This window comes from Ciconia boyciana, chromosome 4 (assembly GCF_034638445.1).
Source record: "Ciconia boyciana chromosome 4, ASM3463844v1, whole genome shotgun sequence".
Taxonomy (NCBI): Eukaryota; Metazoa; Chordata; class Aves; order Ciconiiformes; family Ciconiidae; genus Ciconia; species Ciconia boyciana.
The window spans coordinates 68,261,770-68,287,014 of record NC_132937.1 but is presented as its reverse complement, the minus strand read 5'-3'; the positions used below and the strand labels follow the sequence as shown (position 1 = coordinate 68,287,014).

Below are 25,245 nucleotides of genomic sequence, written 5' to 3'. Positions count from 1 at the left end.
CTGATCAGTAATAATAAGCAGCTGAGGACAATAATGTCTTCCACAGCTTCAGACAAATCTGGACGATGACATTGGTTCACATAATATGTATTCCATAACAAGGGATAATAGCTTCCCCATCACTCACTCAAATGCAAGACTATTTACTATAAAAACTTTCTAATTATAACAAATATTGAGATTTACAAATCAGGGAACCAAATAAAACATAATGCAGAAGAACAGTAAAATGCTAGTACTCTGAATACTAACTAAAAATTTAGACAAAAGCTCATGCTTCTATTTTGACTTTCTTTGTACAGCCTTGCTTAAATTTTTTATAGTTAAAACTTCTCATTAGTTTCTGCTATGTAACATTTTCATTGATCTAACATCTGTGTTCATTAGTAACATAAGAAAGCAACTTTGATTATACTTTAAAAATAAAGGACAATTTTAGTATCACCTGGCAGTAATATCCAGAACTTGGAAGTCAAACATCACATAAAGCATCACAAATACCAGAATTCGATCTAGAATTAACTATCACTACAGACTGAAGGGAGAAAAGAAAGAAGAGACTCTGTGATCAAAATAGATGCATTTCCCTAAATGACACACTAGGTGTCCTTGCTACATGATCAAAGGCAAGCATATATTCCCCTTTATTCCAGCTTAAAAATGTTTTATCTAAGGAAAGGAAAATATTTTCACATAAAAATGAACTGATTACTTTAAAGAAATTCAATGACAACACCCAACACACTAAAAAATACTGCAGAGAAATTACAAGAGCAATGCAATGATTTATGCAATATCTTAGTCCTGTCTTTTCCTGTGGTATTCATCACCACTTTGAAACTTTTGTGATTGTTTAGCTTTAATGCCATATAATAAGCAATAAAATTAACACAACTTGCAGACTTTTCACCTTCACATATGTCTGTCTCAGTGCTGAACACATAACCCTTTGGACAAGTGCAGCTGTAACTTCCAGGGGTGTTTCGACAGAGCCCGTTATCACACAGAAGCCCGTTCACTGAACATTCATCAATGTCTGCAGAAAGATAAGTTAGACATACCAATGAGTGCAAATGCCATGAAATGTCTTCACCTCCACAAGTAGCCCCTGCTGCTTCCTACAGCAACAATTAGGTTGCCGGATATGCAGTTTTCTACAACAGTGACTGAGCAAGTTAAAATGCCAATTCTTAGTTCCAAAAGTCAAATTCATTTTCAGATTCTTATTACCAAAAATTCTGGTTTGCTTTTAAAGTTTTTCATTAGCAGGTTCTAAAAATAGTTCATGGTTAGTCTTAAAATAATAAAGTTTTCCTGGAATGACCTTGGGATCTTTGTCAATTGTATGACTATATCACAATGACAACTTCATGAAGGTCTATTTGCTTTGAAACCAGCATTTTAATTTTTTTTTTTAAACACACAACTGTGTGTTAGATTACTCTTCTAATCCTGTTTTATGGGAAAAAATTGATTTTTTTACCCATGAAGTGAATATGTGCATTAAAATCTAAATTGTACAGTTCATGTATGGCAGACATCTCAATAGTACACATATTTACCTTCCCTCCAGAGGTATACTGTATTAAAAAAAACCCTATGATTAAGGATATCAAGCACACTGAACAGGAAAAACCCATAAATTAACATCACTCCCTGAACTCCTCTTACATTAACTGCAAATAATGCTAATAAAAAGTAATCAATCTTCCTCATTGCCCTATTGTTTATTTTTAAAAAGAAAAAAATTATAATTTTAAGCTACTTTCCTTTAATGCCCCTCAAATGTCACAAATACTTAAGCTTATAGAAGAATACTGACAGGATAAGCCATGATAAACCTGACACTTTGTCCTGCTTCAGGGTGTCTCCTATATTTTGACTGCTTGATTTCCCAAACTTAACACTGCAACTGAAATCTTAAATCAACTAGAGTTTTTAGAGAGTTTAAGTTTAAAAATAAAGAAGAAAAACAAGAATGCAATATAATTACAATCTGGAGGCTTTTGGTTTCCCAACTACATTAGATTTTGCAAGCTATGCTTATAAATTTCTTTAGGATTTGGACAATAAAGTCTAAATTTCCCCAGATGATCAACCTGAGAATTAAGTTTGGTAGCTGTAAGGAAGCTCTTCTAAACTAACTTGTCCTTAATCTAACCTCATCTGATCTTAACTAAGTAAAGGAGGATGGATTTGGAATTTGACATTTTCAAGATCAATAGACTCTAATTTTGAGCTTGTTGTCATACAATCCTTTAACGCAAACTAGCAGTGTTATAAACGTATTATTTTCTTAGAATCTCACAGAATAACTACAGATTTGGACTGTAATCTATTGTGATATGCACTGTAAAAACACAGAACGATATAGCTCATTCTCTAAAAACACTTAAAACTGACAAAAATACAGTCTGGATTCTGTATGATGACCATTTTTATTTCCTGGCAGCTCATAATCTGTATCATTAATTATAACATTTCAACGCTTTATTTGAGTGTTCATAATTAAATTCTTTTGTGCAAAACTCTCCTAAGAATAAATGCATCCTCACAGTCAGTATGCTGTATTTTTATTTAAATAACCAAACAGACATATACCTATACTAGCACTTACATAATCCCTTGTGTAACAACTAGATAAATAAAATCTCTTGCCATAAAATCCATTTGGAAAAGGAATATTATGTTAAGTATTTTAAAAAACCACTGACAGTTTTCTGCAGCAGTTCCTCTCCTGCCAAAAGGTCATATTTAGGGCCTTTAGAAAGTAACTATCTGTAAAATTCCTTAAGTCAAGCAGATGAAAATAAACACTTTTATTACTTTGTGTTTGCTTTGCATCACTAGGTAGGAATGTTTGGTATTAAAATTATACCACAGTTATATAGTCCAGGTTTTCCCTACCAAAAATGGTCGGGTTTTGTTGACCACAAATACCAGTGACAGATCAGTAAACCTTTAAGTGCAGAGAGCAGTAATTCCCCAAAATAAACACATCAGAGGGTAGGACGATACTTAAGACTTTCTAATGGTTTTAGCTAGATTTCCATTAGCTTTTAATACAAAAAAACTTCAGTTTTCTGTTTAAAATTACAGGACTATGACAGGACTATAAGCGGTATTATTGTACAATGTAACTGTGGTATAATACACTTTTTTTGGATGTAAGAATTCCCAAAAGAAAAAAAATACTGAATTTCATGTATGACCATGAATAACAAAATTAATCAGACAGTGAAAAGCGTTAACATAGGTATCATCTGTTGGGTATTTCTAAACACTTGCAGAAAATGTATCTAGATACTGCAACAACAGTCTGGTATAAACCTAAACCAAACTACAAATGACAATTAAAAGTTTCTGAAGCGAATCTTTCCTGTATACTGGTGACCTGAAATTCTGAAGAATAAAAGAATAGCTGTAACACTTGAGCCCACTATTCAGACATGAATTGTCTCATGGAGTGGGCCCCAATCCTAGGAGTGGGTCATTGCTTCCTTCATAAGCTGAAGCTTTCAGAAATTAGAGAACTAAAAGTGCAGCAATCCATTCTGCTGTACTTGTGTAACTCAGAGATTGTGTACACAGGCCACCAGTTATCATTCATTATGATAACAACAGCTATCTGTTACATTTTATTATGCAAAACTGTGACCTTCAGCTCTAGACAAATTATCATCCTGCCTTGAAAGGGCCACATTTTAGGTGGCCTTGACAAATGTTATACATTAAAATATAACACAAACTGATCCATGCTTTTGAGAAAATTAATTCCTAACCTGCAATGGTATCTCCTGCTTACACTTCCCAAACAGTAACACCCCCCGCCAAATAACAGAAAAATACACCAGTAAGAATATTAGCTATGCACTGACTAAGAAAAGCAGTTTCATTAGAGATTTTTTGCATTTTCATTGTAGCTTTAAGAAGTGGATGTCTTGCAACCTAAATTCTGTCAACTCAAATTAGCATCAACTGTGAATTATTCAACTGGTGAATTATTCAACAATAATAAAAAAATCGAGCAACTTACCCACACAATTCCTTCCAGAAGGATCAGGCTCATAGCCACTGTTACAGTTACAACGATAGCTGCCACGTAAGTTTTCACAAATTCCATTGGAGCAAATATCAGGATCCAATGCACACTCATTAATATCTGTATTAACACAACACAGAAGATAACCAGATACTGAAAGATATGAAAAACCTGATCCTGTGACAGATGCAGAAAACATCTGACTCATTGGATGTTGGGGCTGTCATTCAGAGCAAGGGTATAGCAAGGGTGCAGCCACAAGGCTGAAAGAAGTGATTATTCCACTCTGACACTAGTGAGGCCAAACGTGGAATACTGTGTCCAGTTTTGGGCCACTTCATGAGGTTCACATGGGCCCACTCCTCAAGCCTGTCAGGGTCCCTCTGGATGGCATCTCTTGCCTCTAGCGAATCAACTGCACCACTCAGTTTGGTGTCATCTGCAAACTTGCTGAGGGTGCACTCAATCCCACTACCTATGTCATTGATGAAGACATGATGGAGACCAATACCAGAAAGTATTGGTCCCAGTATGGACCCCTGAGGGACACCGCTTGCTACTGGTTTCCTCTTGGACATTGAGTCATTGACCGTAACTCTTTGCACATCACCATCCAGCCAATTCCTTATCTATCTAACACTCCATCCATCAAAACCATCTATCTCTGATTTAGTGGAGAGAAAAAAGTGTTGTGGGGGACAGTATCAAAGGCCTTACAGAAGTCAAGGTAGATGACACCAGTAGCTCTTCCCCTGTCCATTGGTGCAGTCACTCCATTGTAGAAGGCCACTTGATTAGTCAGGCATGATTTGCCCTTGGTGAAGCCACGCTGGCTGTCTCGAATCACCTCCCTGTCCTCCATGTGCCTTAGCATAGCTTCTAGGAGGATCTGTTCCATGATATTTCCAGGCACTGAGGTGAGGCTGACTGGTTGGTAGTTCCCAAGGTCCTCCTTTTTAGCCTTTTCTAGAAATGGGTGCGATACTCCCTTTTCTGAACTCATTGAGGACTTTGCCTGACTGCCGTTTTTCAAATATGATGGAGAGTGGCTTAGCAACTACCTCTGCCAGTTCCCTCAGGACCCTGGGATGCATCTTGTCAGGTCCCATGCACTTGCGTATGTTCAGGTTCCTCGGGTGGTTTTGAACCTGATCTTCTCTTACGATGGGAGGGACTTTGTTCCCCTAGTCCCTGCCTTGATGTTCAGAGACTTGAGAGATATGGGACAAGTGATTACCAGTGAAAACTCAGGCAAAAAAACTGTCGAGTACCTCAGCCTCCTCCATGTCATTTGTCACTAGTTCTCCTGTCTTAATTTATCATGTTTGTGTGGCTGTGTACATTTTCTTGTAATCTTCCTTTTCTGACCCAATGTACCTGTAGAAGCCTGTCATATTCTTTGCATTCCTTGCCAAACTCAGCTCCAACTGTGCCCTAGCTTTCCTGATCCCATCCCTACACATCTGGGCAGTGTCCCTATATTCTTCCCAGGATACGTGTCCCTGGTTCCACTGCCTATGCATTTACTTCTTACACTTTAGTTTGGCAAGGAGGTCCTTACTCAGCCATGCCGGTCTCCTGCCTTCCTTGCCTGATTTCTTACATGTGGGAATCGACAGCTCTTGCAATCTATGGAAAACGTCCTTTAAGAGCTGCCAGCTCTGTTCTGCTCCTTTACCCCTGAGGGCAGTTTCCCAGGGGCTCCCATCCACTAATTCCTTAAACAATTGAAAGTTTACTCTCCTAAAATTCTGAGTCCTGGCTTTACTCTTCACCTGGCCCATATCCCTCAAGATCATGAGTTCAACCAGGGCATGATCACTGTAGCCCAGGCTGCCATCAGTCTTGACCTCACTAATTAGTTAATCTGTGTTGGCAAGCAACAGGTCCAGTAACACTTCTCCTCTGGTTAGGCTGTCTATCACCTAGATTAAGAAATTATCCTCAGTGCACTCCAAGAGTCTCTTGGACTACATACAGCTTGCTGTGCTGCTTTTCCAGCAGATGTTAGGATGATTGAAGTCCTCTAGTAGGATCAGTGGCTGATGTATGAGAAGAGGCTGAGGGAACTGGACTTGTTTAGCCAGCAAGAGGGAAGATGAGAGGGACATCTAATAGCAGTTCTCTGATCTTAATAGATGGTTACAGAGAAGATGGAGCCAGACTCTTCTTTGAGGTACACAATGACAGGGCAAGAGACAACAGTTACAAGTTACAACACGGGAAATTTTAACTGAATGCCAGGAAAACAATTCTTCCCCATGAGAGTCATTAAGCACTAGAGCAAGCTGCCCAGAGTGGCTATGGGAACTCCATCCTCTGAGATTTTCCAAACTCCACTGGGCAAGGCCTTGAGAAACATGATTCAACTTCGAAGTTACCCCTGCTCTGAGCAGAAGGTTAGGTTGGATGACCTCCAGATATCCTTTCTAACCTAAATCAATAGGGAATTATGTGTTTGTAAGATTACCTTGATGCAAAATATCTAGCCTGTGTACTCAGTGCCTGTGGTTTAAGGATCTAGGTAAGAAGTTATAAATTATTAGGTGACACAAGTACTTTTTCTAATACAGGACTAATGCATAGGTCAATACCACAGCATACTCACTCTCACAGAAGTTATAGCACTTGTTGGAAATTTAAAATTTTTCTCAGATCAACAGAATAGGATGATGAATGAGATATATTCTCTTAATTTACAATTCCATATAGAATTTCTGCTGTAGTTGGAAAATTCCAAAATATTCATATGAACTATGAGAACAGGAACAGCCTAGTTTTAATATTTTTTGCCTCTGAGGGTTTTTCAATATTAAGCTGTTTCTTCCCATATGGTAAGTCCATTACTTTAAATAGTTCTCTTTCCAAACCCTGGAAAGAACGGTAGGGGTGCTGGCCTAGCTGTGACTTCATAAAAAGCTTGTTTTATACTTCTACTGTTCAATTTTTTTATAAAGGACATTTCCTCTTTAATCATAGCGCAGTTTAGATCATGATTTACATATATTCAGATATGCCTTTGGAAAAATCATGCTATTCCTGAATTAAACTCAATGCTATGAGACATCTGAAAATTTCATGAGAAAATATGAATTAGCATAGTATTTCAGCCTTATGTTTTCTTTTGTGTAAAAAGTTTTCTGTAGTTTACTAAACTTGTTTGTATCTTGGGGACAAGCCACACAATTTCATGACTCTGTCTCTATTAATGATTTCAGAAGGTCCAGCCCTTCCTGTTACTTTTTATATTGAACCAGACTGCAAAATCTCTGTCCTCACCTATGTTCAGATTTCTCTCACATGAAGACATGAAGGTTTTGCACTTGTTAATCATAAGCTGAATGAGAGGAGTAGGGATGTGGTGATGGACTGTAGTCTAATTACCAAGCTGTGTATCAACTAGAAGGCAAATAAAACCTCTGTGACAAGAGCTTCACTGATGAAGTGTATTCCCACTCATTCATTGATAATGAGAATGCATGAGGAACACAACAGACTTTTTATTAGGGATTGAATGTGGCATCAGTATTCCTCTCCTTTAGGAAATGGAACTGGCAAACAAAGTCCCTTGGTATAAGCAGTGGTAGGGATAGCAGCAAGAAAATTGTCTGCAAGGTTGCTGCACAAGATGTACAGAAAACACTAGGGTTTTCTTTAGAAACCTCAACAAAGAGGAATTTTAGTTGAGACGTGAACCCCTGAGAGATTATTATCTTTATCATGCAGTTGGTAGAGACCACAACTGGGTTTTTGTTTTTAGTGAGAGATTGTATTTTCCATGTATCTAAAAGAACAGATAACCTCCCTACCAGACTACATGCAAATTCTCACGGTAGGATGCTGTTTGTACGATATTATGGTACACTGCCATTATTTCTCCATGAGATTTAGAGATTCTTCAAATGGACCTTGTATAATTCACTGAAAAGAAAACTGAGAGAATTTACAAACTCAGTGGATTTCAAATTACTTGTAAGTTTGGCAACATGTTAAGCAATGAGCTCATAGAGAAAAAACTATGATATACACTTACAGTACTGAACAGAAAGAGAATTTCTTTTATTATAGTACTATTTTTAAAAGTTATGTAGGCTGTTACTAAGTATAATGATCAGAGGCTCTCATTCTGCTCCTGCTGAACTGAATAGGAGCTTTAACACTGAAAAGCATAAAAGCTACATAAATTAAATGGCTGGAAATATTAAATGTACAGTATCTGCTTTAATTTGGCTGCAACTTTATTAACTCATCAGGGAACTATCCAGCAATAAATCTTAATATTGTGTTGCACCATTCCTTCTTCAACCCACCCTACTTATTTGGCAGCTGCAGCATGTGTCACCCCTACTTCAGGCCTGGCTCAGCTATTATTTTTAAAATCCCTCTCTCTGTGGTGCTAGAAAAAGGAGCTGGAGCTTTACAGTTCCCAGTACTAAATGCAAGTGCTCACTTTCAGCACTTTTTTTAGGAGGATCTTTTTTAGTAAGTTCCCTTCCAACTTGTAACTCACCAGAGAAATGATCCCTCAATGGAAATGGTCCATGTACTGAACACTGCATCTGGAGTGAAAAACTGCTCTATTACTACCCCAGTTGACTGAAAATCAACTGCAAATGCAAGTGGCTCCTATCATTCCCCAAATGAGGGAGAACTGTCTTATGCCTATTCTAAAAAAAAAATAAATTATAGGTCAAACCTTTAAAATGGATGACTTTTTTTTTCTTGTCAGGGTCAGGCAAAATCCAATGTTGTAGAGAATTAATTCTGGCCTTTTCTTTAGAGAACATTTATTGTACTTTGATAATGAAAATACTAAAATCAACATATTAATCTTGAGGCAAAAAACTCCACCCTAGTATGTTAAAGAAAAATATTATTCTGAGTATATATTTTTTTTAACCTTGATCATATACATTAAAGAAAATGTGCAACATACCTCGTCCATCCACAGTAATACCTATTCCACTGCTACATAGGCCATGGAATTCAGCTACTCAATTGAAGCAAGAGAGGTTGGGGAAAAAAGAAATGTTATTTCCAGTGTTTCACATTCTTTAATCCTATACTAAATCCACCTGATCTCTTTTCAAAATAATTTTTCTACAGTGTAAGTAATAAAATGCCAATGTTCACATGAAATAACTATTTATAGATAATATAGCTAAACAGGTCAAGTAGCATTCCACCCTGAACTTTCACATATATATGAAAACAAAATTTGATAACAAGGATTAAACACTCAAGTGATTTCATTATAGTCTTGACAGTACTGTCTCCTTAAGTTACTGCTTTCAACTATAATGCCAGTTTTACTTCATTTCTTCTAAATAGTTTTCTGCTATCTCAGAAAATGACACTGAATGGAAATACTGTCCAAGATATATAATCTCAGTTCTATATTCAAGAGATTTTTTTTTTAATCAATCCCCAGGTTTATTTGGAGAACTGATTCTTATAAAATGAAATACGGATTTCTAAAATTAATATGGGCTGCTCTTTTAAACTGGATTGATTTGACTAGGAAATCTACAGATTCATCAGAGAACTCTGCTTATTATCTTTAAAGTATTATTACTTTTAGCCACACTTAATTCAGAGACTCAACTTCATCCATAGCATACTCATGTCCTTTGTCTTGAATTTTGTCAGAGTCTGGCCAGCTCTGACACTAGGTTTACCTCAAACAATGCATAAAACCACAAATACTCAACATAAAATATCAGACACTTTTTCTTTAAAGGAGAAACCATTTCCAGAATCAGTGTACAATTCCATTAAGTACTCTATTCACTTCTCTTCAAGGCATGAAACAAATGAACAACCTAATCTGAACAAGATTTTTTTAAGTCTGTATGTTCACTGTAGTATGCAAAGAAACACAAAATTTTACCTGAGTTTTTAGCAGGGCAGGGGTGACATGGCTCTCCAAAACCATAGTCAGGATTGGCACAGCAACATTCAGACTTTGTCACAGCACCAGGGAAAGGACGGACACACGCTCCTTTTTTGATGCCTCCATAGCACGTGCTACGCATATGAGTATCTGAGAAAGGGCAAGCAAATAAATGATTTATTTCCTTAGGCTGAGAGTGAAATGTATGCATACTATCTCAATGAGAGCTAAAAAAAAAGAATTTTGTTCAACAAAATAGCTACATTGGCTACATCTGCATGGCTCTGCTATACTAATCCTGATGGCATCAAGGCCAGTTCTCAAAATGGTTAGCTCCTGGAGCTCTCTCCAGAGCACTTTAAAACAACCTAAACTAGCATATTGTGGGCAAATTTAAAAGCATTCCATAGGACCCAGCAAAGATGACCCACACACCAGAGCAGCTTTATAAATCCATCAACACATATCTCAATAAGAAACACAGAATGGCTTGAATCAGCATATGGTGACTAATTTTTCCCGTTGAGAAGTACTACAACCATAACCTGGACATGCAGATCTCATTTCCTTCCAAAATGGTTCCTCATGTAGGATAACTCACCAGCAGCCCAGGGCTGGTAATATGGGAGGCTAACTGTTTCCAAAAGGAGGGGCATAGCCTTCTACTGTATTTACAAATTCTGAACAGAAATGTAATTTCAGCCAATTGTTCAGATCAGCATTTATGTGACATGGCTATCTTAATAGGTTTATATGTAAACTGGCACCAGTGCTGGATTATGGTTAGGGTATCAAAGAGGTCCCAATACCTAGCTAGCAACAGGGATTTAGTAATTCTTACACACGACTAGGTAGTGGGGAAAGCAGCACTTCTGCCTCAAGTATAAGAAATGTATGGAGGTTTGTGATTGAAAAGCCACTATGGAAATTACAGTGCCATCCCTGGGGAGGGGGCTGGAAATGATGGCCAGGACAAACCACTGCTTATTACACAAAGAAAACAGGTAATACCTGGAAGGTCTCCAACCTTGAAAATCATGCCATAAAAGACAGAAGAAAAATTATGTGGGACAACCACACAGCTGTAGGACTCACCATGTGCATACTGCCAATCTTGCAGCTGAGTTAGTCATATAAATTAATCTGACTGACTTGACTGGTAAGATGTAGTAAGATGCATCTTCCAAGGCAGGCCTTCAGCCCTACCTTTGCAGGTATAACCATCTGCTATACTTACCCAAGAACTATGAGAATGTCTCTTAGACTGCCTTTTATGTTTTTTGGTCATTGCAGGGTTAGATGCCTTTTGCATATTTGCTTACAGGATAATATTGCAGATCTTCTAACAAGTGAGTGGACAGTCCACCTAAATGTGTGGTTGAGAACTGCAGGATACAGACGGAGTGAACAGCCTCTAGTTTTGACTCCTATAGTTCTACAGACACTCGTTGGAGCTACAGAAATACTCTTTGTTTCAGGCATCTGTATGGACCAGGCCAGAACATGGCTTTAATTTACGCTCCTTGTCAATCTCCCAGTAAAACTATCTCACGTAGTGGCCTGGACATGAGCCTGGGTGCACTCAGAAACTGAGTAGTGTCTGAGGGAATCCAGACAGTTACCTACTTAAAAGATGACCCCAAAATGACAAAGAAAAGTTACATGAAAAATCTTACAGTGGATGTTGAATATCCTGTGCCAATATGAATAAGAACTGGCAATTCCTTCTGTGTTCTGCCTGCTCGTTGAGTGTTGTAAGCTGGCTCCTATAAAACAGGATTCCCTGCACATAAATGTTTTCTCTTTATTTTGGTATCCCATGGAACAGATAGTTCTGGAGCACAGTTAATGTGGCCCAGATTTCAGGGCTTATTCACTGCCAAGAGTCTAGGTGAAGCCAGTACAATTTGCTTGCACTTGACAGCAGAAGAAGATTATTATGCTTGACAACAATCAAGAAATTCTGCACAAGAAATGTCTGTTCAGGTACTCTCCAAAATAAATAGTTGTATCACATCCTTTCCCTCCACCTCTGACAAATCCGGATGCCACTCTGCCATGCTCTGCCACGAATAAAGGGGCTTCAATTATTGCCCTGTCGCAGAAGGGAAGGCTTCCCCCTAGTTATGTGTCTGCGAGAGAATGGAGGAGCAATTCAAGGGAAGGAAATGGCACCGAGGGAAACTGCAGGGGGGAGGAAAGACTGGAAAGTGTGAAAGAAATACTCTGTAGGAAGGTCTTCAAACATGTGAAGTGTGGGAAGCTGCTGGAGGAAGCTACAGATGTACTGAGCAACTGCTCTGCGTAAGAAGAGAGCAAGTGCTTTTCCACATAAATCAATGTTTTTATAGGAGAAGCACAGGGAATTTGGGGAGGATTGCCTAACTAATTATAGGAAAACAGTCTTACCTACACAGTCAGTGATTCACAAAGCCCTTGCAGGATGAAGAACCAAGCTGGCTGCCCCAGAACCAAAACAGCAATCATATGACACGAAGAATGTCCTCCCTGGGCTGGGCTTCCTATGCTGACAGCAAGGATGAAAAAGACAGGCACTTCTTTGTCCATGGCTTAGCTGCTGTAAGCACCTCACCAAGCTCAGGTTCCCCAAGTCATGACAGTTCTGAGCATACACCTTACTGATGAACCTGCGCTGCTCCCCATGTATAGTTTGATCAGCCTTTGGCTACTAATTTCAGAACACTGGAGAACTTATTTTATGCCCTGGATCAGAGTTTAGCATTGGTGCTGCTGTAACTGTGTACCTGTTCATGGGAAACTCCACTGTTTCCCAGAGAACAACATTTCTAGACTCTTAAATTTTGTGGTGTAGCACTTCAGCGTCTGCAAATGTTACCACCACCATACTTGTGGTCAAGGTCGAGTGGATGAGTGGTTGACCTATTCTCAGTGAAAGTCACTGCACCTATCCAGGTGCCTTAGAAGGTCAAATAATACAATGCTCATGACAGGCACTTTGAGGTACAGTTCTGCAAAATAACCAGGGTAAATTAAAACTTAGCTATTTTGTCCTGGATGGCTATAGCTTTGGGCAGAGATGTGAACTGCAGACTGAATTATAATTAAAAGTGTCTCAGCAGAGAACAAACAACATTGACCACAGCTACAGCCATAGCTCAGTACACGTTCTGAGGTGATACACAAACACACACACACAGAGCCAGCTGAGGTATCCAAGCATGGAGCTCCAGTTGGAAGTACAGCCAAACCTGACATGCCTGCAAATACTAGTTTGGCTCTTAGCATTTATCTAACTGTTCCTTTTCCAAGCATTTGTTCCCCCTTGCTGTATTTTTTTTTCCAAACTTGTATAACATTTTATGATTGACTCTGCCATACTTATTAATACTAAATAAAAAAGCAATTTATTCTGTGAATAGTCCCACCAGAATCAATGCAACTATTCAGAAGTAAAATACAGCTCAAAGTAAGAGTGAGGGAATTGGACTGTAGGCTCTTTGATTTTATACTTTTGCTAATTGCCTAGCACATTTGTGGGAATACTGTTAAAAGGAAGCCCCATGTAACTTACTAACTTTCAGACTACAAATATTCTTCTAGCAGCCAGAATGTCTGAAAAGTATTATTTAGCTTATGTAATATATGGGACAGAACAGCCAGAGAGAATTCCTGTAGTTAACACAGCATGTGTATATATATATATAAACACATAAACACACACACACACACACACACAATTCTGAACAGCAGATTGGCTCAGAAATTCTATTCTAAAAGTAATGTATGAGGATATCTTTGTTATGCAGTATTTGAAATTTCCTGTTACTTTATGCCTGGAATAATCACATCATCTTTTCAAAATGAATTTTCCAAATAAATCATGATTCTGCCTTACAATTTTTGTCATATTAAGGATATTTCCTGTTGAAAATTTAAGCATTTATGGTAAACCTTAAAGCTATGTGACGTGGAACTGAACATTTTCAAATAAAAAACAGTGTTCACAGCTGATGGCCAACTTGTGAAGCCTTTAGCTGCTAGAACTGTGGTAGCATTAGGTAAATGAAAGCACAGAAAATTGAGCACTGCACTGATTCTTTGCAGCTGTATCACTGACAGGAATAAAGATGAGGCCAACTTGGACCACAAAAAAAGTACTGAACAGCTTGTACTCAAATCTGGTTTTGTTGCTGTGCCACTAAATAGTGAAATTCCTGTATTAAAAACAGTATACCAAGCCTTTTCTCATTGTTTTATCTTTTCATTGCTTTTCTCCAAATGGTTACTAAATCAGAAGAAAACAACTTGGCTACTACATAGGAGAGAACAAACCTTGCTTTTGTTGGTTCAATCTTTATTACAGTTTTGCTTACTAAAAAATCTTGTTTATTTAAAACAACAAATATTTGGGTCCCAACTGAGAGACTGACAAGGTGTTTTGGCTTTTTATTATCCCATTTTTTAAGCCATTCTGAGTTTTTATTGTGCATTTTTTAAACTGAAGTGGTAACAGAAAGGGCCAGCTTGCACAGGCACTTGATAGGAATGCTTGCACTAGATTTTATTGTAAAGAATGATGAACTTCTGCACAATTTAAAATTTTATTTTAAATTAATTGATAATGGCAACACAAGGATGTAGTATCTCACATCCCTTTGGTGCGAGATAAAACTCCAAACATTGTAATGAAGTCTCTCTTTCCTTTATCTGGACACATGCAGATAAGACATAGGCAGGTAAGACATAGGCAGGTAAGACATCTATGCATCCATCAGCAAGAACAGTCATAGCACTGATTAATATATACAAGTATTGCAGAGCTAAGCCAATGGTTTCCACTCCGCCTTTACTGGTTCATGAACCTGTCAAACATCATGACATAACCAGCTGGCCTGATCTAATACCAGCTGCAATGGCAGTCCAGTAACCAGCAGCATCTAGCACACAAGGCCACGTACCAAAAGTGAAGCTAATGTGTTGTCATGCTGCCAGAGTTGCACTTTTCACTCAAGGAGGCCTCATTCCAGGCACATTTGCCTGCTGAAGCTTAATGCCATGCCTATCCACTAACTGAGCCTTGGGTCACCAGTATGTCTGATGATAGATACATTCATGAGCTAGGAGAGAAGAAACTTAGGGGATACAGAACTGATGTTCTGATATGCAGAAGAAGGGAAAGATGGTATCTCCTGTGGATTAAACTGGTTTAAGGAACTTCGCAGTATCGCAGTCCCTAGTGCAGGTAGTCCCATCACTCGCATAAATTTTTGTAAAATGTGTATTCCTCTCCACCCTCTTCATCAACAAACGGTAGAAAACAAGGGACTGAATACCTCTTGCCCTCTACCCTTTTTTATTCTTCATCAGGCTGAAAATGCTCCATTTTCCTCTGCTGAGCTCCCTGAAGCTATGCTAGAGCTCCTGGTGGAGTTGGGTGAAGAATCTCTTAACTATCAACCAGTAACATTTGAGGGGATAAGAGGCTGCAGTTCAGATTATATGACAAAAGATTATTCATCAGCAGACTAGAAAAGGTATGCCTCAAAAACAGAAAGTGATGCCAGGAAGAGTAAATACTGTACAGTTTAATTTATAGGAATGGAAGGTAAACAAGAGGTGGTGCCACTCCGATTCCACAGAGGAATTTTAAGCTTCTTGTCTTTTAACATTAGGTTTATGAGATAGCATAATGCAAGATTTCCTAACAATTCTTAATAATTATATTTGAGTTCACAGAAACAAGTCTATCTAGTTCTCACTATTTCTCCTGATAGACCTTTTTTTTTTTAACAGTATTTAAACTTTTTAAACAGTTTTTTAACAGTATTAACAGTAATAATAACAGTATTATACAGGGAGAATAAAATGTTTTCAGATTAGAGAAAGAAATGAAAAGGAGAATGCAAAAATATCAGTGTCGCAACCAAGATATGTACCTCTTTTAGTGATTTGGAGTGGATGATGCACAACTGAATATCAATATGAATATACATATATATATATACAGATATATATGCACATACATGAACACAAACACACAGCAGAACAAGAGACAAATATTCCATATTTATCCTAGAACAGATCTTCTGTGGTTGGATGTCAACGTTACTTAGAAGGATGTCATGTGATGCATTTCTTTAATTTGACAACCTGATAATTCCACTTGCTTTTCAATAAAAAAAAAATAATCTCACTTACCTACACACACACGACCATCAACTCCAACAGCCAAGCCAGGTGGACACTCACACCGAAAGGATCCTTCAGTATTTATGCAATGACCATTCATGCAAATTCCTGATGTCTGACATTCATCAATATCTATCAGGAAGCAACACAATTCAACAAACTGTTCACTGTTTTTAAGCAAGGTTACAATTAATATTTTTAGAACATTACCAAATGTCTTTATGATAGCAGATGAATCATCAACATACCCTTGTTTTTTTTCTAATAAAAATCTCATCTTGGAATTACATTAAATAATCAAAATTCCAGCTGTGCATTAAAAACAAAAACAAAACCAGAAAAACTGTAGGATTAGAGGCACTTCAGATTCTATATTAAGCAAAATCAATGATAAATTTTCCCCTTTGTCCACCCCATGATACTATAACTTTGCTTTAAAGTGTTGTTAAGGAAGCATTAATCACAGAATATCCACATGATGGTAAATTTTAATTTCAAAGAACTTTTCAGTGGTCATCAATTTCTATCTAAGTCAACAGCCCAGCTGCATGTACGTTAGGAAAACCACAATTAATAGAAATGGTTCAACTTCAAATCAGAGAACTAACAATTTAGATGATTTTGCACTTACTAGAAACGACTCAAGCCAAACCTACTTTTGCTGGCAGCAACAGGTGTCTTCCGTTAGTTTACTTAAACTGAAGCTAAATCAGACTCTATTCTTAAAATGTTTAATGTAAGTTTTCAATGACCTCACTGTAAAAAGTTTGTAATGCTATGTGGCAAATACAGTATCTTAAGTGTTAGGCACTCTGAATTGCCAGAATAATGATGTGGAAAACATACTTGTGTGTGTTCATCAATGTAAAAATCTTTTAAACCTTTTAAACTTCCCATATTGCTGCTCACTTTACCATTTCATGAAGGGCCTGAATATTTTGCTGCATTTACAGTTCTGATAGACTTTTCAAAAGCTAATTTATCATCTGTCGTAACTTTCACAATACAATTAAATAATTCAGTTATTTATTTCTGTAAGTTAAAGACCTATTTCTATTCTAGGCAGCTTAAGAAATCTGCTGTAATGAGTTAGTAAGGTATTAGTATGATATTAAATCCATGTGACAAGATTGCCATTCTTGCATGAATGAATAGACCGGAAAAGCTGTTTTCAATCAAGATTGCCTTAATGTGTTGCCCCTCAGTTCTACATACCAGTACAGTAACGCCCATTTGGAGCCAGAACAAATCCTGGTTTGCAGATGCATTTAAAACTCCCATCTTCATTTATGCACATCCCATTTAAACACATGTTTGTAGTGGTACACTCATCGTGGTCTGCAAAATATTGCAAAGAAAACTGCTTATAGTTCCTCACCTTCCAGAAGATAACACAGTAAAAATAACCGATCAGGACTGATGTAACATATTCCTTCACTTGAAGATTAAATTCTACTCAAAATTCTGATGAAGTATCTGAAGAGTTTTCACTCTATAGACAAAGCAGCAAATTTTTCTCCCTTTGTGATCAGTTACTTTGCGTGTTTCAGCAGACTGTGTATAGAACAGAGTGTGTCTTTCTTTCTTACATGAAAGGATAAAAAGCTTCAAACACCTGAAAGAATTGAGCTTGTTTATCTAGGAAGGTGTTTTTGACACAGTATAGTCAAAATTAAAAACAGTTATTTCTTCAGCAGTACTGATATATGGAACACTTGCTATGAAGCTTTAGAGAAAAATGTTATTCCTGGCACTGAGTTACCTGGGACTCTTGAGGAGAGATGCAGCTTCAAAACCAAAAATTACCTCAAATTTTCTCTGAAATCATGCAGTTCCGTACAATAAGTATTTGAATGCAGGAGTTATAAATTCACCTCAGGTCATACCTTATTTCAAAAAAGGTAATCCTTAATGATCCTTAATTTTAGTATCAAGTACAATTTCTAGAATCACCAAGCTAATTAATGCCTGTCCCATTATTTAGAAAAGTTCTTACCCACACAATTTTTGGCATCTGTAGTCAGTTCAAACCCAGCATTGCAAATACACTGGAAACTTCCATCGGTGTTTACACACCGGCCATTTTTACAAAGAACACCATTCTGGATGCACTCATCTATATCTAAGGCAAAAAAAAAAAATCACACAGAGAATTACTGTCAGATAAAAATTTATATAGTGACAATTATTGCTTTGAAAAATACTGGTATGTTATACAAATATTACTTAGAAAAAATTTTCCAAAGATGGTTAAGAATTTATTCTCATTGCATCAGAGATAGCGAAAAATATTATTTTACAGACTTGTACAATAAATGCTACAATGCTACATTTTGTGATGCTCAGCAATTACTTTATGAATACTTTTAAAAACCTACTCACACATTCATCTTTGTATGTACATCAATATATACCTGTCATACTAATAGTCTATTTCTTGATTTTTTTGGTAGAACTCCTGGCTGGGGATTCCCTGGCCAAGTGACAGGTATTCCAGAATAATGGATAAACGTTAAAAGACAACAGCAGAACAAATGGAATGGTAGCCCATAACTAGAGCTCCAATTAATATAACAACTGTGGGGATTTACTGAAGTCACACTGCTAACTATTTTTTCAACTCCAATGGGATTTGACGTAAGGAGTCAGAACATCTGCAATGTCAGTAGGCGTGAAGCAAATTTTCTTACCGATGCAAGCTTGCTTGGTAGGAGTTCTCTGGAAACCTGTGTGGCACTTGCAGTAATAGGAACCAGGTGTGTTGACACAGTCTCCATTAGAGCATGGGTTTGATGTGCATTCATCAACGTCTGTTGACAGCACAGAGAAGCATTAGTGACTTCACGATGTATACAACATTTTTTTGAAGTCTAGAAGTTTCTAAGTGAAAAAGACAGTAACTAACAGTTAAATGCTAAATACTAAACTTGTTCTTGGTGTAAAATCATTACTTTCCTAAGAACACAGAGCTGTTCTTAGTCCAACTAGGCAGACATTTTTAAGAAGTGAAATGCTACTACATCATCTATACACATCTTGAAAGACAAACAAAAAAATATGTGTGAGGATTTTGAGACATGGGACCTGACAGTTGCCTAGTGAAACTGAACAACACTTTATCCGACATAGTTTCATTTAACTGAATGACCATTCATTCTTCTTTGGAAGAAAACCAATACAAATCAAAATTGGCATTTTAAAATCAGAGCAAATCATGGCATCCAAACCCCTCCCCATTATATTACAGGTTTATGGTAGAAATTGAGGAGGGGCCACACACCAGCAGGAAGGATTCTTAATGAGACCACAGATTCTTAATGAGTCTGTGCACCACATCTCAATTATTTATGCCCCATTATATTCTCAACCCCAGTCTTTGCATTTGAGTAATGCCAGACTTAATCTAGCCCTCTCTACAATGTACCTTACTCTCCTTTCCAAAGGTTTATGGTATTTGGGTGCAACCAATCATACTTTAACCACCTTAAATCTTAGGTAACTGCTCAGAAATAACTCCCATTTGACGCAGCACTCTGAAAACTTTAACTCCTTTCAAGAACTCTTCCCAAATTTGATCCCCAGTGGTTACCAATGAATCAGCTGTGTCTTTGGCCCGAGACAGCTGTTCACAGCTCTAAAATAACAGTGATTGTTCCTCCCCATTATGCTTCTCTAAACCCTGCCAGGATCCTTGCCCTCTGTGATCCCAGGAGTGAAGCAAGTGCATCCCTCTGGTCTGGCAGGCAGTACTGCTGGCTCAGTCTCTCGTGCAGCTACCAGAGGATGACCTGAGCAGCTGCTACAGCTAAATTCACAGGTTACAAACTGAATGGATTCCTTGATGAAATCCCCCTTTCTTCATCAACCACCTTTGCTAATTTGACTTTTTTCCCTCCAGCTATGCCCTCCATTTCACTTATGGGTCTGAAATTACTCATCTTTTCATTTAGTTAGGCTTTAACACCACAAAGCCAATGCTGATTTGTGGGGATTTTTGGTATCTGACTGTAAGCTGCCATAGGAAGCTGGGGCTAAGTAAAGCCACTGCTGATCAGTTCTTAGTAATGATGATTTTCCCATGCATTTTGCAGTGTACTCTACTAGAAATATCAGGAAAAACCCAGGGTAATTTTGCTGATCATTTGTACTCACCCTTTATCAGGTCTAGTTCTAAAACTTAGCTTATTACACCTTGGAAATAGTGGGATGGAATGAGAAATTAAACTTATAGGAACATTTATATGTTAAATAAATGCATACTTCTAGAAACTTGTGCCATGAATAACGTGATTCTAAAAAATGGCAAAAGGTTAGTTTTGTTCTAATTTAACTATAAAAAAGGCCATACGTTTCACAGGATTTAATGTGTTAATGCATACACAGTTAAAACCAATAGCATCAATACACATATAAAAGAGATCTGGGTTTACCCAAATCACTGATTTAATTATTTAGTGGTTTACAGCACTCTTGGTGCCTAGATACAATCAGACTGCTTTGGGTAAACAGTTAAATGAATGAAGGCAAAGCAAATGGAAGAATCAAATACCTCCCCTCACGCATATTTAGCTCATTCACATTTGCATACCAGCTGATAGCACCACTCCAGTAAAACCACAAGAATGAAGCAAGACAAAGAGAAGAGAAATTCAGAGTGCTAAATACAATGAAGAAAACAGTAACTGTATCTTTATACTGCAGTAGACTTCTATGTAATTCTAGTAGTTTCCTGCTCTCATGCTTCTCTACAGTGCCTGGCTGTTGGGATGCTCTTTCTCATGAGTGCTAGATTGGGTATTTTTTCCTCAGTGCTCAGCTGATATGGGGGGTCAAGGAGGATTGCAGATAATTCCTTCAGAACAAAGTCCTCAGCTATCAACAAAATATCAAACTCTAAATCACATTTTCACGTAAGTGTTTTGTCAAATGTCTTAATTCAAATGACTTTACCGTATATTTATCTTGATTTAGTATAGGGGAAGACAGCGGGAACTTATAAATACTAGATATGGCACTCATCTATTTTGTTTAGTTTTCCTACAGAGAATGATAGTTATGACTTTATTATAGGCTTCAACTTGCTTCATCTGTTAAAGAAAATATGTTCATGCTAGGATGGATCTCACTGCAAATTAATTTATAAATTGTACAGCAGGAATGCAGTGTTCCTCTATGAAATAGCTGACTTAACCTTAGAAAATTCCTTCAAAGACATGTGCATCAGGTGACTTCCATATAAAATATGCATCTTAAGATGCTCTTATTTTTATGAGCTCTTGATAAAAGAGGAAAATGGCAAATATATGTTAATATAAAGGAGTTGTTGGCTTTGCGTTTGCATTGCAAGCATGCATATTCCAGCAGTATAAACAGGAAACATCTGAGACAGAGATATTTAACCCATTTATTCTATCTCCCAGCACACCCCTCTTCAGTGTCAAATATTGCTCTTTCAGCACTTGCATCACACTTATTTCCACTTTTCAGTGTTTCATCTGTAACACTTGTCAGAATTTCACTAGGCACAGTATGGAACTTCCAAAACCCCCTTAAGACTTACTGCAATGAGTCTGAAGATATATTACAAAATTTAAAATATGGAGATTTGTATTCACAACACAACTAAAATTCAACACAGCACAGTTACAGGCTTGCTGCCACTTTCAAAGTCTCTACAGTTTTATCCAGAGTTTTTATAAACAGAATGAAATAAAGAAAGATAATAATATTACAACTGTCTATCAGTTTGGGGAAAGGGACTGACCATTCAGTGTCAGATCACTTAGGACACTTATGGTCCTTGACCCATCAGGCATGTTCCATCAAGAGAGCAGCATAATAAAAGTTTAGGTCAGAGAGCAGTATGTAACACCATTATTTTTTGATTTGACTGCATAATTTTGAAATAGACTTTAACTCTATACAGAAATATCTAACGATTTCTGGCTTCTTAATTTATTGCTTGGGGAGTAGGCAGACAGAGAGACAGAGCAGTATGGAAGCAGTGTTAATGGTATATAATACCATTAACCTTACCCCATGCACTGAAATGTAACTGTTCCCAACGCCCCAAGACTGTTCTTTCAGTAATGAGAAGAGTATCCAAGTTGGATTCAAGAAAGCCTTTTATTTCATTTAATATGTATCAGTACACACAGAAATTCCATGCAGTTAAAGCTCCTGCCTACATTTCCAAGACAACTTTCTGTGTGATTTGTAGCAACTGCCATTCACAAATCACTGATTCAGTGTGGCACTTAAGATACTCTGGCTACTTCTTTATAATACAATTAGAAAATGACCGTGAAACAAAGCTGCGTTATCTAAGATAAATATTCATAAAGTATACTCCCTTATAAAAAGCCTTCTGAATACAAGAAGCTACTCAAAAGGCAAGTCACTGAAGAGTCAAAATAATTAGTAATGACCGATTTGTTTCATGCAGAAAAAAACAGGCGAAATAACACTTAAACTTGCTGGAAGCCATTATTGGGGCTTTTTTTCCTCACTTTCAATCTAGGACACTACTGTAGCTGGCACAGCATCTCCTGCTTTTGTTAAACCAGCCGAAATTTTTGTTTTGATCCCAGTGCATCCAAAATTGCCTCAGTTTTCAGACTACTGTTTCATGCTGAGGTGTGCATTACGAAGTCAAGACTAACTTCCTTAAGTGAATACACCTTTTTCCTGGGCACATAACTGCGTGTTAGAGAATTAAACAGGTCAACAACTTTTTTTTCATGTGCCTATCGATCTAGTCTCACAGTTTTCAGGCACTTTAACCTCAAACTGAAAATCAGATACAACTTCACTATTATCACAAGGCTGGAGTGGAAAGTGAACGGCAAGGCTGGTGGCTTACAGGGTGACCCCACAGAAGAGAAAGGGACAGAACGCCAGCCAGTTGTTAAGAACACATTGTATCTTTCTGTCAATCAACTTCAGCACCAGACACGTAAATCTGATGGGCCTTTTAAACCACAGATGGTTGTCCTACTTCATTTTTCATGCACAATTTCTTCAATGAGAATTGAAAAATAAAGAAGTTTAAATTAAATCCATATAGCTTTACCTGTTGCAACCTAAGTATAAAGGGGCACAAAGATAGAGCAAATGAAGCATTTCACAATAGGCTCAACCACAGAGTTTAAATCCTGTTCTGGACTAAACCTTAAAGCCACTCTCAGTTGAAATTAGTATATTAATACCTGGTCATTTAGTCTGGGAAGGCAAAAAGGAGCCAAGGGCACCATTCCTTTTGTGCCAGTGGTTACTGAAACTGGTGTTCACTAAAAGCAGTTGTCTAAAAGGTCATTCAAGCTCAGGTGAGGCCTTTGGTTTATCTACTTACCTAAAATTTCCTAGTGTTATTAATTCCTAGTATTTAATCTGGAGTTGCCTCTTATTTAGGAGTTAACCTTACCACCTGCATCAAGATTTGCTTTGGTTTGACTTTATTTTCCACAATACATTTTTTCCTAGACTCTTAACTTAGATATGGCACATTATCAATATATGCATTTGATTAATAATCAAATGCTTGTAATAGTATCAAACCACACTAATTTTTACCTCGGCATTGCCATTTATTTTCCATGCTTCACAAATTAAAAAAAGGGCTTTGTGAGTTTAACAGCATTCAAATCTCATATGCCACAGTGAACTGCTACTTAATCACATGCCACCTTTATGCTATCTGCTGATATGAAGCACAAAGTAGCTGAGTCAAATTTGTCTTACCTTATTAGGAAATGATTTTAGGGACAGGTGACACTGTGCCCTTCCATGGAATGCAGGCTCAGTTTTTACAGCTATGTGCTCCTTCAGTATATTTCTTCATGCAGAGTAATTCCTTCTAAGCATGAGCAAGCATTTATCATAATCATGCTCTACCACGACATTATTTATCACTGCTTTTTAATGATTCGAACACAAGATGGTTGCCTCAAAAAGTACAGCTTAGAAAGGCCTTTCACTTTTTTCAGTTGCTAGCTTTGTAACAACCATATATTCAGATTTTTATCATTATTCATCTTTATTTCTTCATTTGAACTTAGAAAGCAAAAATAATAAAAATGTAATAAATATATTGTGTGTTATCAAATAGGTAACAAACATCTGTGTGCTTCAGATGATATTTTCAACTTGCCCCTCAAGTAACAAAGAATATGAATACAAGTTGTGAACTAGATTTCATCAAGAAACATTATTTCAATATGCCAGCTTTCAGAAGATGCTCAGCACATTTCAAGACAGTTCCTCAAAAGTCAAGGTCCACCATAGTTAAAAATATTACTGATTTCAGCGATGCAAAATTTAGTGCTGGGAACAAAAGTGCCAGGGTTCTCCATATGCTGTAAAGAAAGAAGATCCATGCACGACAGATTTATAGTAAAACTCCCCCTTCCCACTCACAATGCACTTACAGCTCCTGAGGCCCAAGGATGCAGCAAGACACTAAGCCTCTTGAATCTCCCAGCCAGAGATCAGAGGTACAGAAAACTCTCACCCAAACAAAAAAAGCTGAAAAAGTTGGGCTTGCTATATCATAGAGGACAACTTGGAAGAGAAACTGTAACGGTCTCCAAGTACACAAAAGTGCAAAGAGAGAGGTACTGAACTGTTTTCCTTATATACTGTGGATAGGACAAGAAGCAATGAGCTGAATTTTTTTTCAAAATAGTGTTTAAATTAGATTAGACGTTCTGAAAACTTTCTGGAAGTTCGACTATTGGAGCACTGCAACTGCCTGGGGAAGTGGTGGAATCTCTATCAACTAACATTTCTTAAGAAGAGGGTGTACAAACAGTTGTCAGGAACAACACAGCTATAACTGACCCTCTCTGGTGCAAGCAAATGGCCTAAGTGGACTCACAAACTTGCAGGTGCCATATATCAAGTCGATTTGAGAAAGGAAAACAAAGAGGTTAAACATGGTAAGAAACAGGGACATCAAAGGAAAAGCACTATTCAACAGTTGTCACATTTCACTTTTCCAGAAGGCAGGGTGCCAAGCCAGGCAGGTCCTGATACTCAGTTTGCAATTCAGCAGGAGGTGGAAGAATTTCCAACTCAGAGATGCAGTGTTCCCAGCTCAGCTTCTGGTTGATACCCACTCTGCTGAATGTATGTCAAAATC

General features: G+C 37.5%; 1 protein-coding gene across 1 annotated transcript in view; it reads right to left on the bottom strand.

The window, feature by feature from the left end:
• FBN2 (fibrillin 2) overlaps positions 1–25,245 on the bottom strand; it is a 180,750-nt gene that overhangs the window by 81,741 nt on the left and 73,764 nt on the right. Inside the window, exons 12-19 of the mRNA XM_072859710.1 lie at positions 18,797–18,916; positions 18,103–18,228; positions 17,322–17,444; positions 16,116–16,238; positions 9,933–10,085; positions 8,979–9,032; positions 4,037–4,162; positions 911–1,036 (exon numbers count right to left, since the gene is read on the bottom strand). Coding sequence (XP_072715811.1) covers positions 911–1,036; positions 4,037–4,162; positions 8,979–9,032; positions 9,933–10,085; positions 16,116–16,238; positions 17,322–17,444; positions 18,103–18,228; positions 18,797–18,916 — 951 coding nt within the window. The remainder of the gene's footprint in view (positions 1–910; positions 1,037–4,036; positions 4,163–8,978; positions 9,033–9,932; positions 10,086–16,115; positions 16,239–17,321; positions 17,445–18,102; positions 18,229–18,796; positions 18,917–25,245) is intronic.